A 17,398-nucleotide genomic window follows, 5' to 3' on the forward strand; every position below is an offset into this window, starting at 1 on the left:
ATGTTACTTGCTGTGAATACCTGTCTGATAGGCTACAGTATTGTGGCATAGTATCAGGACATCCTGGCTAGTGTCTGTCCCACACGGCTAGAGGCGAATGGCCGGTTGATGGGCCTATTTGGGAGAAAAGTCCAGGGCTGTTTTTTAGCCCCAGTCCGTCCCTGTTCTGGAGCACCACATAAGCATATTAGAATGATTTCTGAAGGATCATGTGAGATAAATAATGCATCTAAATTTACATTTTAATAAAAGTATATTACAACAGAAAACATCTGTTTTAAATTCTAATAATATTTCACAATATAGTGACGTTTACTATTTTGATCAAATAAATGCAGCCTTGGTGAACATAAGAGACAGCAACCCATAGAAATGAACTGTTTTGATTTTGATAAATTATGATTAATGTTAATAGAATGTTGTCATATAAATAATTGTGGAATTATAACTATATAATAAATAATAAATTATATGTATATTAAAGTATTATAAAAAACAAACAAAAAAACATTACCTACAGACCAAGTCACTCAAATAATTTGGCTAAAATGTTGAAATCATGACCTCAAATGTATTTAACATTTCTAAAGCCTAAGAAATATAATAAGCAAAAAATAAAAGAAACAAATATGCACGCACAATATGCGTCCTAACGGCTTAAATATACATTTCACCACGTAAGTAATAATATTTGACGTTGACCAGACTTATACAAATCAAAACCAGACCGCTGGTTTAGTTTGAACATGCTACTTAGAACATTCAAAACAAATGAAAAGCCATATTTTAGCAGGATTGCATGGTTTTTATTCACATGTCTTTTCACAAAGAGCCAGTACGTGCAGCGATGGTGGAGTTAGACCATAGATGGTCTTGTACTTGACTTTACATCTGTCAGTGCGGCTGAGCTTTGGAAGTTTTGCGATGTGATAATGCTGATATTACAGAAACATCCCAACTCTAAATCCTATCTGTTTAGCAACCATGGCAATTTCAGGACGGAAATAGAACTTTTTAAATCTTAAGTCAAGAATTAAGATAGCAAGTTTGTATGATACAGCCCCAGAAGCAATATTTTGGTATTTCGGCTCCTCTCACAGCACTTTTTGAACGAAGAACTAATCCAAAACAGCTCTTTTCTGGGGTCCCTGAAGAGCCTGTAAGTGTCACCAGAGGACATTTGTTTGTAAAAGTGATTTCATCTGTATATCTAGCAGTTTTATAAATGCGGTAGGACGTCTACTGACACAACCCATGATGGAAAGAAACATCCATATGATGTAGCGGGACTCTAGTGGAAACCCAGTGACTAATGCAAACATCACATTTGATCTGGATCTGACGACAATCATTCCCACTTCTTTCTCGAACGCAGCACAGAAACCATTTCAAATCTTTGGACTTTGAATGCAAAGCCACAAATGGAGCGCATCAGGTTTTATGGTTTGAGGAGGCCTCGAATATAAATTCACTCTGCCACGGAAGACGAAACCAATACCTTGTGTCATATTGTATGCGTCTCTGTTCGAGTCATAAATCTTTTCACAGGGTGTCACCGTTCACTGCTCACGACATCATGTGATCAGCTGGAAATCATATACAGGTGTGTCTAAATTTTCGCTGCAAAAAATATATTCTTACCATATGTCCTAGGTCCGCATCAGCCACCTCCCAGCTCTGGGGTTTGACAAGGCGTGCAATTGTTACTTTTCGGCAAGTGCGCTATTGGTGGAATTTAATATGCTTGTCATGTTCTACTTTGACAGTCTAAATATTGCAATCTGGGCTTACAGCCTTCCTCTCCTCTAAAGAAGAAATTCTGTAAATATGAAATGGCTTTTCCAAAGCACTCCTTCCATCTAAGTTTGACGAGAAATAAACATTCTCAAATACACTGTGAGATCAATACGATAAACGGACAAAAAAAAAAAAAAAATCATAAATGTGCACCGTTTCACTTGCATGAAGAACATTGAAAACGCAGATTTGTGAGTGTTGCCAAAAAGACGAGAGCGACCGGGATGCTGTAACGTCAGGGAAACATGAGCCAGAGCGCTCAAGTATTTAGAGATGCTTGAATTGTAAGGCTCTTTCCTCTTTCATAGCTTTGTTAGTTTGATATATACACAAAGAGCAGAGTATTTCCCCTCTGGCATATAATCAAAAAGAGATTTATTTTAAGTGAAGCAACATGGACCTCTTGGACCTCCGGATTGGACCTCTTGCTTTCTCACAGGAGCTGCATCACTCCGGTTACCATGCATCCCGATGCCTTTTTGAGAATCCATTAAGCGCAGTTTGTTTGATTTTGCGCTATACAACATTATGCAGTGTAAACATCATGGTGTTTTTGAACTCTGCCCGTTCATGCCACATTTTTCTTTGAAAAGTCACTTAGCGAATCTGGCTCTCTTTTATGAGGTTTATATGTTCAAGTCTGCGGCCAGTGCGTCAGTGAATCCGGTAAGAAGATTTGGGGCCCCCTTTCCTTCTCAGTGTGTGTTTTGTGAGGGTGAAGGTGGCTTGTTATCCTCTGCCAGCCTAGATCAAGGGGCACCAAGGGTTTTACTGAGGGTGTCCCTGGCTTTTCCACATGGCAGCACCAGTTGTGTAGGATTTGGGCGACTCCAGCTATGCCTGATGAAGCAATGCCTCACAAGGTTGTGTAATTAACAGGAATCAATGGAGAGAAGGACTAGATTTTATTGTGAACGGGGAACACTGTGCCACCCAGGGTCAAATGAGACATGGAGGATTTCAGGAGCCCCCGAGTGTACCTGTGCCAGACGGGGAAAATAGCCCACGATGAGCTGCCTTTTGCTTGCAAATAAGGGGATTAGGGCCAAGCGAACGCATTTCCACAGCCAGATTTGGGCCTCACTGATCTCACAGAAAGACACATCACAAAAGTCCTCACTAGGAAGCACAGGGTCCAGTGAATCTAACAAACACTCCTTTTTCACCAGCAGATGGAAAACCAATATCAGCATATTTGGATTTAATGTAAATGATGAACACATTCTGAGTGTGTAACTCGGCTCAAGAGAGTTGAGCTGCTATCCTCAAAAGGTCAACTCATAAAGTTTCCACGTGAAACATGCAGGCCTAACTTTCTTGAAGCAATTCAAACTGTTTCTATGGCTAACTTATTATGCTAAGCTTAGGTTACATAACGCTTGTTTTTTTCTTCAGTGCTTATGTTCGTACGGTAAATCTAAGGCCGTAATAATATTCCCTGTTTGGAAATAAATCCCCAGTTAACTCTGAAAGCCCTGTCAAAATAACTTAACAGATAATGCTTACTGTAAGATATTCTTTCATTATGACTGGGGGATATTTTGAATATTCACAATATATTATCGTTCAAAAGTATAAGTCAACGGGATTAAAAAAAGTAAGGACACATTAAATTGATCAGAAGTAACAGTAAATACTTTTATATTGTGAAAAAAAAAAATTATATATATATATATATATATATATATATACTGTATATATATATATATATATATATACACATATATATTTAAAATTAATGCTGATCATTTGAATGTTGATCACGGTTTCCACAAAAAAATAAATAAAATAATAATAATAATAATAATAACAAGAAATGTTTCAGCATATTATAATGACTTCTGAAGGACTAACCATGTGACAATGGTTAGTAATTGCTGCTGAAAAATCACCTTTTTGCCTTCACAGGAATACATTTTTAAAATATATTAAAATAGAAAACAGCTTATTAAAAATTGTGATAATATTTCACAATATTACTGTTTTTCCTGTATTTTTTTATTTAATATATGCAGCCTTGGTGAGCCTTGGTTAATTTATATTTATTTTTTATCTTACCATCCCCAAACTTTTGAAGAGTAGTCCTCATTTTGCCAGAATATAAAATGAAGCAACTATTATGTAAATGTTTAAGTTTCATTTCAGGGTCATTACGTTTAACAAAAAGCATGTGTTTGCATGAATCATAAACTTATGTCAACACATAACATTTCAAATAAATAATTAAACATACAATCTTAAAAATGCATCTTTTCAAAATGTATTTTAACTGTGTTATAATTTGGCCACAATGACTGTTGGGTTGAAAAAATATATTGAAATTCATTTGAAATCAGCCACCTCAAAGTAAATACATAAATCTCAAAAGATGTATTATAAATTGTCAGAAGGCTGATAAATGTCTAGATATAATTTCTCTTTTTGCTATATCACTCAGCCCTAGTATTTGGAGAGTGGAAAGCACAGACTGAAATGATCTGCATGCTTGTCTACAGTATTGGCATGAGCTTTCAATTCTGAACTTGTAAGACCTTTTTGTCATGATGAAGATGAACCATGTCTTGGAGACCACCAAATCCTGTCTACAATTTCACTATGTGTGGTCATACAGTCAAGCCATTTATCCACAAAGCTAATGGAATGTTTTTTCTGCGGGTGGAATTCTGGACGGTTGCCATTGGAGACTGTTCTAGGGCTTTCTTTCACACCCTCAGATCCCCTGCCAGTTCGGGATAGGAGTCCCCTACAAAGTCAGGGCCCAGTTAAGTTCCAAACCCAGAGTCGCGCTTTCTTTATAGCGAAGGAGACGTTACCCACTTCACCTATGAGCAGAAGACATCACAAGATCTGACAGCATGAAAGAGTCCTCTGAAAACTGACCCTAAAAGAGCAGCGCTACAACAAAACTAACCCTCAATCAAGACTACGGCTCATTAATCATATGGCATCTGTAGGAAACCAGCGGAAGGGCCGACCGGAGTGGGTTGTGACAGGAGAGGAGAGGTTGTGTTAAGGCTTTTTTTTTTTTTTTTTAGATGGGCAAGCAGGGGCTTGTAGTCCACAAGGGCTTTAATGGGCAGGTGGTGTTTAGATCAGTGTCTCCAGTGTTACAAGACCAAAGCCGAGATCATCTGGCACGTTCACAGATTGTTAAGCAGGCTTAAAATGAACTGACCTGGTCAGTGAGTACTAAGCAATGCTTCCTCTAAAACTGCCTGTGCACTTCCCACACAGACTGAAAGAAAATTGGTGCAGAAGGCAGACTCAGATAGGATTGAGAGTTCTCGAAATAAAACTAAATAGATAGTCACAAATAAAATAAAAAAACTACTAATAATAATCCATCTGCATGTTCATATTCGTTGATTTTGAATGTTGAGGCTTAAATACACAATGCTAATTGTAAGCTCACAGAGGCCAAGCGTTATTATTATGATTTATATAATTACAATAATTTGTCTACTGTTTAAATAATAAAATTTGTAGACTGCATGATTCAAGTTGACTGGCTCTAGACTGGTTTTGTTATTTTTGCATATTTTTATATATGTATATTTCATGTTATTATTATTAACAACAACCATAATAATAATAATAATTAAAACAGCTATATTGTAAATAATTTAATTTCTGTGTTTTAGTTTTGATATAAAAATGTGTAAGTATTTTTGTGATATTTTAATACAGAATATATATTAGTTTATTCAAACTTACCTGTGGCAACATTTTTGCCAAACGCTAAAAGCGTGTTTAGTTTTTTTCTGGAACAGATGAACGTGAATATGGCAACGTTTTATTACGTTGGAGTTTGTACATATCACCGCAGTTGAAATGAGTGGCGCTAAAAGATTAATGCTCCATTTTAGAATAACATACACCTTACACTAAACCCTAAACCTACCCGATAGTGTTAACAAAAGCAAATGTGACAGAAACGTAATCGTAACCATGGCATTTTAGCTTGTTTTTAAACTCTTGTCTTTGAGCTCTTTTGCTGAACTCGTCTCTCATGGGCTTCATACCCGAGCAATTCTGCACCAGCTGAGTTACTGAGAAAGCTTAGTACATCAGAAAAAACGAATATATGGAGCTGGTTAAGTGATGAAAACTCCAAAATATATTTGTTTACAAATCATGCACTATGGTAAAAAGTGTTTTGAGGTTGTAACATAATTGTGCAAGGAGCCGTGTGAAAACAAGTCTTTATCAATCCATTAATCATAATTGTGTATGAAAACTATTAAAAGTGCTTGATGTTTTACTACTTCTAGTGTTCATTTCTGTTGGAAACTGCAGTGAAATGTACATATTGGTACGTATTTTGCGTTTTGCTAATATTTTGCCACATGTACGTTTTTTTTCCAATGAACCTGTGTTGGATATTATACATTATGTTTATATAGCAGTGGCGAGGCTACATAAAGGCCAGGGTAGCACTGGATCCACTCAGATTGACAGCTGGTCCACCAAATCAAATGAGACACGAAAAAAGAAAGGAGAAAAAAAATAATGCGTACATGACAATAATAATCGCTTAAATACATGAATTTCACTTCTGAAACTTTGGAGCCTGTATGTGGCCGCTGGTCAAGCATGAAAAACAACGTACATGTCTGTGATTGGCTACATTGCTCCAAACTGCAAAACATGTTTTAAATAGAAACATTTTATGCTTTTCAGAACGCAAACACAGAAATGCAGGGGATCGCTTGCCAAATCACCAATATTAAAGAGAAAACTGATCCTAGACCAGCAGTTATGGCCAGCTTTTCCCTCTAAAAGCCATCCGAAGCAGCAGAAGGCAGTGGTTTGAGTAATACAATTCCACGCTAGTCTCAAGTCCTGCCCAGCATTTCATATGCTCCACCTTATTTATATTTGTTTACTGTTCTTATTTGGTTCATTGGTGATTTTATTTATGAATTGATATTGTTGTTTTCATGAAACTGTTGGTTAACAATAAATCAGACTCAACTAATCTTAATTGTCAAATTACTTTTATCCAATGTATTGTAAAATTATGTAATTCGAGAGGCCCACTCACCACTGGTTTATAGAGTTCTAACAGAGTTTCATAGTGAATAGTGAACAGGTGGGTGATTCTGTTCAGGTGGCTGAAGGGTCTGTCCAACAGACATATATTTTGAGAACATTAGTACCTGGTTAAATAAATCATTTCAGGCAAACGTCTCTCAGCAGAGCAGACAGAATCTATTTCACCTCAAACAATCAAATTAAACCACATTCACTAATGACTTGAAATGCTCCCAGGTATATGGATGTGCACTCTGGACCAAGATTCCTAATGAGGCCAAATAAAAGAACTTGATGACTTCAAATTAAAACGTTAATGCAGTGAGTGCCCACAGCGAGTCAAAATTAAACGGCCCCCACCTTCTCATAGTATTTGACCTCGTAGTCCAAAATGATCCCATTGGGTCTCTCTGGCTCCATCCAAGACAGTGAGATGCTGTTTCTTGACGTTCGGTCCTTCCTGATGACAGTCACTGCAGATGGAGCTGCGGATAGAGAGGGAGAGGAACACACAAAAATCGAAAAAAGCGGATTAGCTGTTTCCACTCTGTATTACAAGCACATAAAGCCATAAGGTCACAGGAAGTTCAGCTGACATTTTCATTCAACAATTTGCATCCTGTGAACTGGTTCCTGTGGACCTAATCGAGTTTGCTCTCCACTGGGGGCCGGTTTCAAAGTTAGGGAAGTTGGAGGACTGAAAGACAAATTGATGCAATCGGGCAACGGCTGGTCCCTGCAAACAACGGCCACTGTTATGTCAAGTGAATACCTCAAAGTTTGAGGCATGGCTCATTACTTCAGTTTGTTTTTTGTTTTGTTTCGTTTTTTGATGCCAATGACCCCCAAATGTGATGTGATACAAGTTTGGGAGGTTTCTTTTTTCTTTTTTTTTCTTTTTTTTTTTAAGAAGTCTCTTACCAAGTCTACAGTTATTTGATCAAAATACATCAGCAACAATGTGAAATATTATCAAAATGTATTTTGACCAATTTAATGTGTCCTTGTTAAATAACAGTATTAGAGACAGATTTACTAACAGCTTGAGTCAAACCCGCTTTTGGCGTTAAAAAAAAAAAAAAAAAAAAAACCTACTGTCAGGATTACCTAAAGACACACAGTGAAAAATCTGCGCTGAAAAGCCGTGGACACACAGTTGGCTGACATTATTGCATATGCATTTGTAGGAGTTTCCCTTTTAGATGAACAATGTTTGGGAGGAGAGTATTTAAATGGATCATGCAATGTGATTTTCTAAGGTTTGCGCTAGTTAATTCACTGGTATTTGCGCCATTATTTAATGCCCTTGTCTTATGCTGCGTTCACACCAAACGCGAATTTGCGTCTGGCACGAGTGATTTCAATGTTAAGTCAATGGTAAGACGCGTTTACGCGCGTCTGGAGATCTTGCGGCGCGAATGAGGCGTTTAGCGCGGCGCGGTAGACGCGAATTCGCCTCATTCGCGCGAATGACGCGTTACGCGCGAATTGTGCTTTTTGTGCATTCACGCGTTTGACGCGAATTCGCGTCTGCCGCCCGAGTTGAAAAATCGGAACTTCTGCGTCAATTCGCGCCGCGTTAACCAATCAGGAGCCTGCTTGATGCTGTGGCGGCAGGCCCGCTCGGAGTCACTCATTCAAAATGGAGGAGAGAGTTTAATTTTGGCAGTGAGCAGTCGGCCTGAGTTGTACGACAGTACTTCTTATTTCTATAGAGACAGGAATAAAAAGGACCTCGCTTGGAAGAGTGTCGGTAAGGAGATTGGGCAACCTGGTAAGTTGTAAATAAGTTACACATTTCACTTTTGAAGTTTTTACAACTATTTTCCCCCTAATATACAGCTACTTTTTGCTAACAAGATAATGTGTTTATTCAGAGGACATGTGCAGGAAAAAATGGACAGCGTGACAGCGTCTAGTTATACGCGTGACCACTTTGTGTGCATTCGCGCGTCAAGAGCGAAATTGACGCGCGTAAAAACAAAAGTTTGAAGCGAAATTTACGCGCGTCAATTTCGCTCTTGACGCGCGAATGCACACAAAGTGGTCACGCGTATAACTAGACGCGGCAGGCGCGAATTTTGACGCAGATTCACGTTTGGTGTGAACGCAGCATTAAACCAGACATGAATTTGCACTGCCCTTGGTAGATTGCATTTGTCATTATGGAAATGATCTGGTTGTGTCTGTGTTCTTTAATTTGTCAGTGAATCGTCAGCAGATCACACACAGAACTTTCCACTCCTATTGGCACTTTTATAGGATTGTGCTATCACGCTTATTTGCCCTGTTTAAATCTGGCCCTATATTTCTTTCAAAAAGAAGAAAAACCTCAAACTTTTGAGTGGTTTATTTATTTATGTATTTCTTTACACAGTTTTAACACAACTGAAAGTGGTTGAATATTTTAATGCTACCGATTCGGATCTAAATTCTGACTTGGGATGCAGCTTGAATCATAATGACACTGTGTTCGTTCATTGGCCAGAGGAGAACTGGTCCCAGAATGAGCCTGGTTTCTCTCAAGGTTTTTTTTTTTTCCTCCATTCTGTCACCTGATGGAGTTTGGGTTCCTTGCCACTGTTGCCTATGGCTTGCACTGAACCTATTGGATGAGAATTGAACTGAGCTGGACAATGACATCAATGTTTTTGTGCAGAACTGCTTTATGAATAAGTGATGATCTTTACAAGCAGAACTGAATCAACACTGAACTGACACTAGCTGGACAATGACACTGTTTACTTTTAGAGCTGCTGTACAGCCAATATTAACTCTGTTTGCATCATTGAATCACTTATTGAATCATTACTGTTATCACTGCAAAAGCTGCTTTGAAACAATCTGTGGTAAAGCGCTATTTAAATAAAGGTGACTTGACAACTTTTTTTTACACTATTTTCCATGGACCTACTAGCACCCCCTTTCATCTCATTGAGGGCCCACAGATTCCATTTTAAAGAGACTGGATAAGTTTGTTTAAAATCATCATGTTTAATGAATCCCCACAGTTTTTGATGGTTCCACAATGAGTGTTGCATTTTCAAGAGACTGTATGATGTTTTAGCTTGTACAAACGTGTCTCAAAACTCACTGTTTTCTCACAGAAACACCCCTTATAAGAATTTAATCAGGGTAAACCAGAATAATTATTTATGGGTATCCTTGAGGCAGATTAGTCATCTACTGTAGTAATTCGTGTTACCCATCATGTAGTCTTTTTTTTTTTTTATTATATTTTGCACATCTATAATTGTGCTACAGGCATCTGTCTCAAAAGTCTCCCCTCCACTCTGGCACTTCACATGGTCACAATCTGTGATCGTAATTCAAGTCAGAGTTTGGCCCTGCTTTCCTCCAGCCTGGCACTCGTGTTCTTTTTCAAGTTTACGGCTCTGTAATTGCGAGGCAGCAATGAGGCCATGGAGGCATCTGACTTGCCTGTGTTTTAATTTTATTAGACCACAGGAAAAAACATGTTGTTCTTTCAAATGTTCAAGCTTTCCTTGATTGTGATTATACAGTCTTGAAATGCTTCTTTTCCCTTGGAACTCATTTCCCCCCGTCTATTTCTCTTTGTTAATGAATCCAGATGGGCACAGTCTGTTTCAGTTTGCAGCCCCCCTACACAACCCTCTTCCCAACTGCACTCTGATAGGGGAGGTATTATTGAAGTTTTAGTGGCCACAGTTTATGGAAGCTATGATTTATAATGTCTGGACAGCAGGCTCATTTGACACTGTGTATCTTTCTCAGCATTCACAATGTGAACAGAATGACTTTGTCTTAAAATCAAAGAAAAAACATTGGTTCCTCCAATTGAAAGCGACAGTAAAGAGCTAATTATGGTTATATTGTTTTTTATATATATATATAGGGCTGCACGATTAATCACAATTTCCATGTATTCCATCACACTTAAACTGATTTGGCTTATCGCAATTTTTAGATCGCAAAGGTTGCGAATGTTTATTTTTTTTATGCGCAGCTTGTCATTGATGTACGGCTCTGTAAACGCTGCTCCATCTGAAAGCACTGTGAGTTTGAGTCACTTATAACGTGCATTTGAAAAAGCAACAGCGTCAAACATCTTTCCAAACATGAGAAGCATTTATGAACCTCTTCTCCAACAAAAGACATGCTTTTACTCCAAACTCACTTCATAACGACAGTTGAGCATCCTTCTGTGAGATGATGTGGCTTCTTACAGAGAATAAGGCAGTCGTGTGTTTATTACTCATGTTTAATCAATCAACGCGTTTAAATCTTCTGTTTATTAGTATGATGCCCGATAGTGTTATCGTACTTCTGCGGGGCATATTTGGCGTGTCTGTGTGAGAGCGCCCTCTGGTGTTCAGATGGAGTAGCATTTACTACCGATCAGCCACTGCACTGACAAGCTGCGCATAAAATAATCGCATCATTTGCCAAATCGTGTGCGGTTTCGGTGCAATTAATTGTGCAGCCCTACTATATATATATATATATATATATATATATATCAAATTAATGTGTATATCAAATATATATATATATATATATATATATATACACAATATATACATTTTTTTGTTAATTTTGTTTTATTTTAATAATAGTTTTAATAATTGTTATCCAAAATCACCCCCAATACCGTTATATGGAGCACTATTACAGAGGACATCCATTTGGAGTGGTATCTGGAACCATAGTGGACATTATGAAGTGCACTCATTCATTCATTCATTCATTCATTCATTCATTCATAATGCACCTCAATAACAATATACATGTACAATGTACTCTCAACGGATAGAGAATACCCATGTGAGCGTTGCATGAATCCCATATCCTGCAAGAAGATGGTGTCCGCAGCACCTCTGACGGCACCTTTGATCAGTGGTTTTTATTCAATCATTCTATACAGTTTATTTTTGGAGTGATGTAAAGAATAGTTAATGAGGGCATGGGGGCAACAATCCCATATAGGCCTACAGCCTCGATGTGAAGGCTCCAAAAGATCATCAACATGATTAGTCTGCAGTCGAATATACTGTACCTTCTTTTGACCAAATTCTGAATCACAGAATTAGCTAAAAATTGGCGAAAAGAAAAAATCTGAAATGGTGGACAAAGTGATATAAATGTTTATTATAATTTATTAAATAATGGTACTGTAAGTATTGATAAAATAGTTGAAATAATGTGACTTTTTTTATCCAATTCTGTTTTTTAATTATTATTTTTCTCCCCGTTTTGATTTGCTAGCTTAGCCTCATGCTAATGCCAAACTCTATTGAAAACAATTGTGAGTTGAGTCTGTTCTGTGTTTCATGTGAGAAGTGCTAATTTTGCGGCAGTAGATCTTTCAACAGGATGTTTACTAGGTTTTGGAACTGTGTATATTTCTTGGCTTTCTCCTTTTGAACAGAGGAAATCATCAGTTCCCACAAACCTTCTTAGAAGAAAGCGACAGCAAAAAGAACCACACGATTATGTATGTGGAACACTGCAAGAATATTCAGTTACGAAAATTGCAGAAGGGAGGGACCTTGCTGTTCTGCTACATTCTGCTTGAACCCACAACCTCAGAAGTGGACTGCATTCATATCTCTGCATTTTCAGGTGCGGCTGACGATAATTCTCCAGCACTTATGCTTTTGTCAATAATCCAAGTGAAGTTCTGTTGAGACCATGACATGCTGCAGAACACGGTCTCAAAATGTCCTCCACATGGCTCTGCGGATGTGGGACATAGGCATGGCATTAATGTGGGTGCCCATGTCTGAGCCAGACCTTCCTTTTCTTTCTCCATGCCCTTCACCCCCCCCAAAAAAAATCCACATGCCAAATAGAAGACGCAACCGCAACAACATATTTCAAGAATGCATGAATGAGTCATGGAAAACCTTCTGTAATGCCATGATCCAGCTGAACACTTCCACGCAGATCAAGGTCCAAAATTAGCACTTGTCAAGTGCCAAACACAAGTAAAAATTGGCTTCTGCTATTAACAACATCAATTGTAAACATACTTTTTTCTGGTGTAAAGTTGGGCATATTCCCATGGGGGGTCTATGATTGACTCTCTTTTGCAGCCTGTCTCTAGTGGCCAGTCGATGAATTGCAGTTTAAGTCACTTCCGTGTCGGTTTCAAGAGAGAGACCGGAAGGTTTCCGCTTGGGTACAATTTCTCATTATAATTTTGTGATTGGTGAAGTTTCACTGTGAGATGAAGAGAGGCCCCTACAGTATGATCTTGTGAGTTAAATAATCATTTTTAATAAAATAATTATAATAAAAAGTGCAAAACTGTTTTATATCTGGTAAAAAATATGCAAGTCTATTTTTTTCTCCAGTTTACTCATCATACTACTGTACAAGGGAGTCCAAAATTAACTTTTTGGCACAGTGTAAACTTGGCATTATCAAAAGTTAGGTTGCACAAGCTTGTGGCTTTGCTGAAAATCTCTGCTCTGCCCTGGCACGATTGAGAGGTCGGGTGAAGCAGCCTGTTAAGAAACCAGAACTGTCAGGTCTCAACACAAATGTTTTACAGCTCTGATGAGGTTGAGAGCCAAGCAGAGAGCACCGTCCTGACATGGAGGGCAGCTTACGTGTTCTGTCTCCCTTGGGCTGCGGAGCACAAGCTGGCTCCGTTTAGATGGATTGGGCTGCGCTGACAACCCTCTGAGCCCCTCGTAAATGTGTTCTCTGCAGGCCCGATTGGCCGTTCACACATCCACCTCCTTGTTCTGGCTGTGTTTTATAGGACAGTAAAGTAAGCTGGATTACTTGTCTAAGAGCAAGAAGAACAGAGAGGGGTCACAGTCTTCCTGGGTTAGGTTTCTGAAACAGCCTGAACTAAAAAAGTGAGGTGAAAAAACAGAAAGTGAGGGTGTAGTGCAGTCTCTTTGCTCGGAAATGAATACCATTAAACTAAAGCGCCTAAGTGCCTAAACTATGCTTCTTTGTACTGTGTCCTCTGAAAGAATTGTGAGTGGGAGTGTGTATGTCTGATGAGATTAATAAATTGTTAGAGAGTAGGGGTGTAACGATACCCTTATGTCACGATTCGATACATATCACGATACAATATTATTGCGATACTCCAAGGCATATGGTAAAAGGTTAACGAAAAATGTACTGTTGATCAAAATGCTAAATTTGATATTACATTGTGGGTGTAAATGAATAGGCTTGGACTTGGTGCAGGTAACCCAATGCACAGGACAATAGTGACACCAAATAATGCACAATGTGAATAATGCACAGTGACACCAAAATAAAAATATACATGATTCTGAAGCTGAAAATACAGAATTATTTTAGACGAATATGCTTGCACTCTGTCACTGACTAGATATATTTAAAATAATGTAGGCCACTTTTTACTGGTAACATAAGACATTTGGCATTATCAGGACCCACAAATATTCCCCCATTGAATTATCATACATTATATTCAACATTATATATAGTAGTTTAATGTAGCACTGACACTGAAACTCTGTAAACTCAAATTTTTTCTCATCCAAAATGTTAATTTTGGGTGAACTATAAATACATATTGTCACTATCCACGATATATATTAATGCATTTTTGCACTGCGATATATTGTGGCACGGTATATTGTTACACCCAAATAGAGTGTAATAAGGCCATAGAAAGCAACAGACATAACAGCAAATGACAAAAACATGAAAAGAATGCAATTTAAAGTTTTTGAAAATGTTTCTCCGAGACATCACTGAAGGACTAGGAGAGAGAAGTGCTAAGTCCATATTTACTGCCCATCAATCTGTCACCTGAAATCCTTGTCTAAAAAAGAAAAACCTTAAATGGAGCTGTGACCTAGCAACACACACACACACACACAACACACACACACAGAGTCTGGTTCGCATACCGTCTCATTTTTATTTATTTTTTCAGGTGCTATGCAATAAATCCTAAAAATAATTGTTAATTAATATAAATAATGTATTAATATTAGTAACATAATTATTTCAATATTTATTGCTTAGTTTTTCCCCTTCTCTAATTGAAATGTTTCAAACAAAACCCTATTCCTTATTCTTAGGAATAGTGTTTTTATTGATTTTTCCTGTGTCCTTAATTTCACTTTCCATTGATACAATAAATCATTAAATCTTTTGTTATCCAAAATGTAATTTGAAAGAATGTATTTTCTTATCCTAAAAAAGGACAGAAAATGAGTAATGGCTACTAAGAAGTTTTGCAAGAGGTCAGTAATATTGTGAAATATCATTACAATTTAAAATATCTGTTTTTTGTTTGAATATATTTTAAAATGTAATTTATTCCTGTGATTATATTATATATCTTTTGTAAAATCACAAATGTCTTTACTGTCTCATTTGGTCAATTTAATGTCTCTTTGCTGAATTAAAGTATGCATTTTTTAGTTAGTCATTCCTCATTTTCTTTAATAATTAACATTTAATAGGTTTTAATGATTTACTGTGGTTAAAGTCTGAATGTCTGGAATACTCTTTTATACAAATAATTTAAATTATAACACAGGCTTATATTCATTCTCAAAAGTAAGGCACTGCATATCAGGAATAACCCACAAATACTTAAAATATTGAGGAAAACATGAATGTTCAATGACTTGAAGGTTGATGACGGTGTTGATGGTCAATACATTTAGGCCTGTGGTGCTGTATCATTCTGAAAGAAGATGCCTTTCTTCACAGATAAATCAGCATCTGCTCTATGACAGAAGATGAAAGATCTACTGAGTGAAATTGCAGTCCTCTCACAATGACAGTAAGGATTTTATGAGGTCTCTGGCAAAGTCAACTGCTCCCACTGGTAAAAGGGTGCAAAACTATCAATCCCTAGCCTTTGAACCTCTAGTAGTCCAAGTAGTCTTCTGCCTACTATTTCATGACACCAGAGCCCAAAGCCTGTAAGCTGTGGACCAAAGCCTACTCTAAATCATCCGGCAGAACCTGTACCTATCACTCCACAGACAGCACTGAACTGACAGTGGCCTGAGCCCCACAGGGCTAGAGAACAGAAACACTAGTCTTCACAAAGGAAGCTTGCGTGGAATGAGAGGCAGATGGCCTGTCGTTCAGCATCCCTCTGCTTTAGTAACCTGAGGAGTCGTGACCTTCAGTCAGCTATAATAGAGGCCAGCACCTGCAGAATGATATGCAGCTGTGATAGCGCGCGATGAGCAATTGACTTGCAGAGGCATTAACTGGTTCTTTTCTTCCTTACGAATGGAATTTTGAGCTTTGTTGCACATCGCCGAGAGGAAATTGAATTGTCTTGTGCACACGTCTCAATCGATCTTACGGGACCATTAAAACGTTTCGCTCAATCAATGGAAATCTTTGAAGACATTTTTTCTTTTAAGACATGGCTTTGAATGAAGTGAATATTCTTGAGAATGTTGTGTTAATAATATTCCATTAGAAGACATGGGAGAATTAAACGGATAGTTCACACATTCATTTGCATGTTGTTCTGAAGTTCTCTGATGTTCTCTCTTCCATGGAACACAAAAGGTGAATATTTGAAGAAAATCCTGGCTGATCTATAAAAATTAATGGGGACTGCAGGGGCTGCATAAATGTTTATTTTTTTTATGATCATTATTTTTAAATATTTGTGTGCTATATTCCTATATATACTGTATACTGTACCACCTAGGCTTAATGTAAAAACGTGCCAGTGGCGACATTTCTGCAAAAAGATATTACGTTGACTCTTGCATGTTTCGCAACACTTTTAAAGTGTCCATGGAGTGGCGCTAACAGTGCGTTCAGATTTATCCATTAGAGATTAATGTAAATCTGCCAGTTTTGTATTATGTTGGTTGTATTATCGCAGCAGTTCGGAAATGGAAATGTCCAGTGAGTTAGAAGGTTAATGCTCTATCATGTTTGAAAATAACTTACCATCTAAACTAAACCCAACACTCTAACCGATAGTGTTAACAAAAGCAAACATGAGATAAAAACATTTTCTGAAGCAACCATGCCATTTTAGCTACAGTAGCTTCTACAAGTCTTTGAATTCTTTTATCATGACTCGTTCCTGAGCGCTTCTCATCGCAAGTGCAGAGCTGTACCAGGTGAGATACTGAGTACGTTTACTATGTAAAGTAAAAGCCATACTCACGGATCTGGTTATGTGATGCAAACACTGAAATGTATTACTTTAGAAATCATGAGATGTGGTAAAAAGTGTTTTGAGGTCAATATATTGCATTGTGTAAGGAACCGTGTGAAAAGAAGTCTTTATTAATCAATAATCTGCCCTTGTAATCATAATTTGGGTGAAAAAGAATAAAGTTGTTTTACTGCCACTAGTGTTCATTTCAGCTGGAATCTGAAGGTCATTGTATGTATAGGTACATTTTTGGAGGTTTGCAATAACGTAGGTATAGGCTCATTTTTCCAAATTTTTCTCTGCAGTGAATTGGCAATATATCAGGGGTGTCCAATTCTGCTCCTGGAAGGCCACTGTCCAGCAGAGTTTAGCTCCAAACCCAATTAAACACACCTGAACCAGCTATAATCAAGCGCTACGTCCCAAATTGAATAC

General features: G+C 37.7%; 1 protein-coding gene across 2 annotated transcripts in view; it reads right to left on the minus strand.

Moving 5' to 3' along the window:
• The window catches only part of epha3 (eph receptor A3), a 125,030-nt gene that overhangs the window by 42,626 nt on the left and 65,006 nt on the right, over nucleotides 1-17,398 (minus strand). For both annotated transcript variants that reach the window (XM_084421090.1, XM_084421091.1), the window contains exon 6: nucleotides 7,192-7,316. In XM_084421090.1, coding sequence (XP_084277216.1) covers nucleotides 7,192-7,316 — 125 coding nt within the window. The remainder of the gene's footprint in view (nucleotides 1-7,191; nucleotides 7,317-17,398) is intronic.

The sequence above is a fragment of the Rutilus rutilus genome (assembly GCF_951802725.1).
Source record: "Rutilus rutilus genome assembly, chromosome: 10".
Lineage (NCBI taxonomy): Eukaryota > Metazoa > Chordata > Actinopteri > Cypriniformes > Leuciscidae > Rutilus > Rutilus rutilus.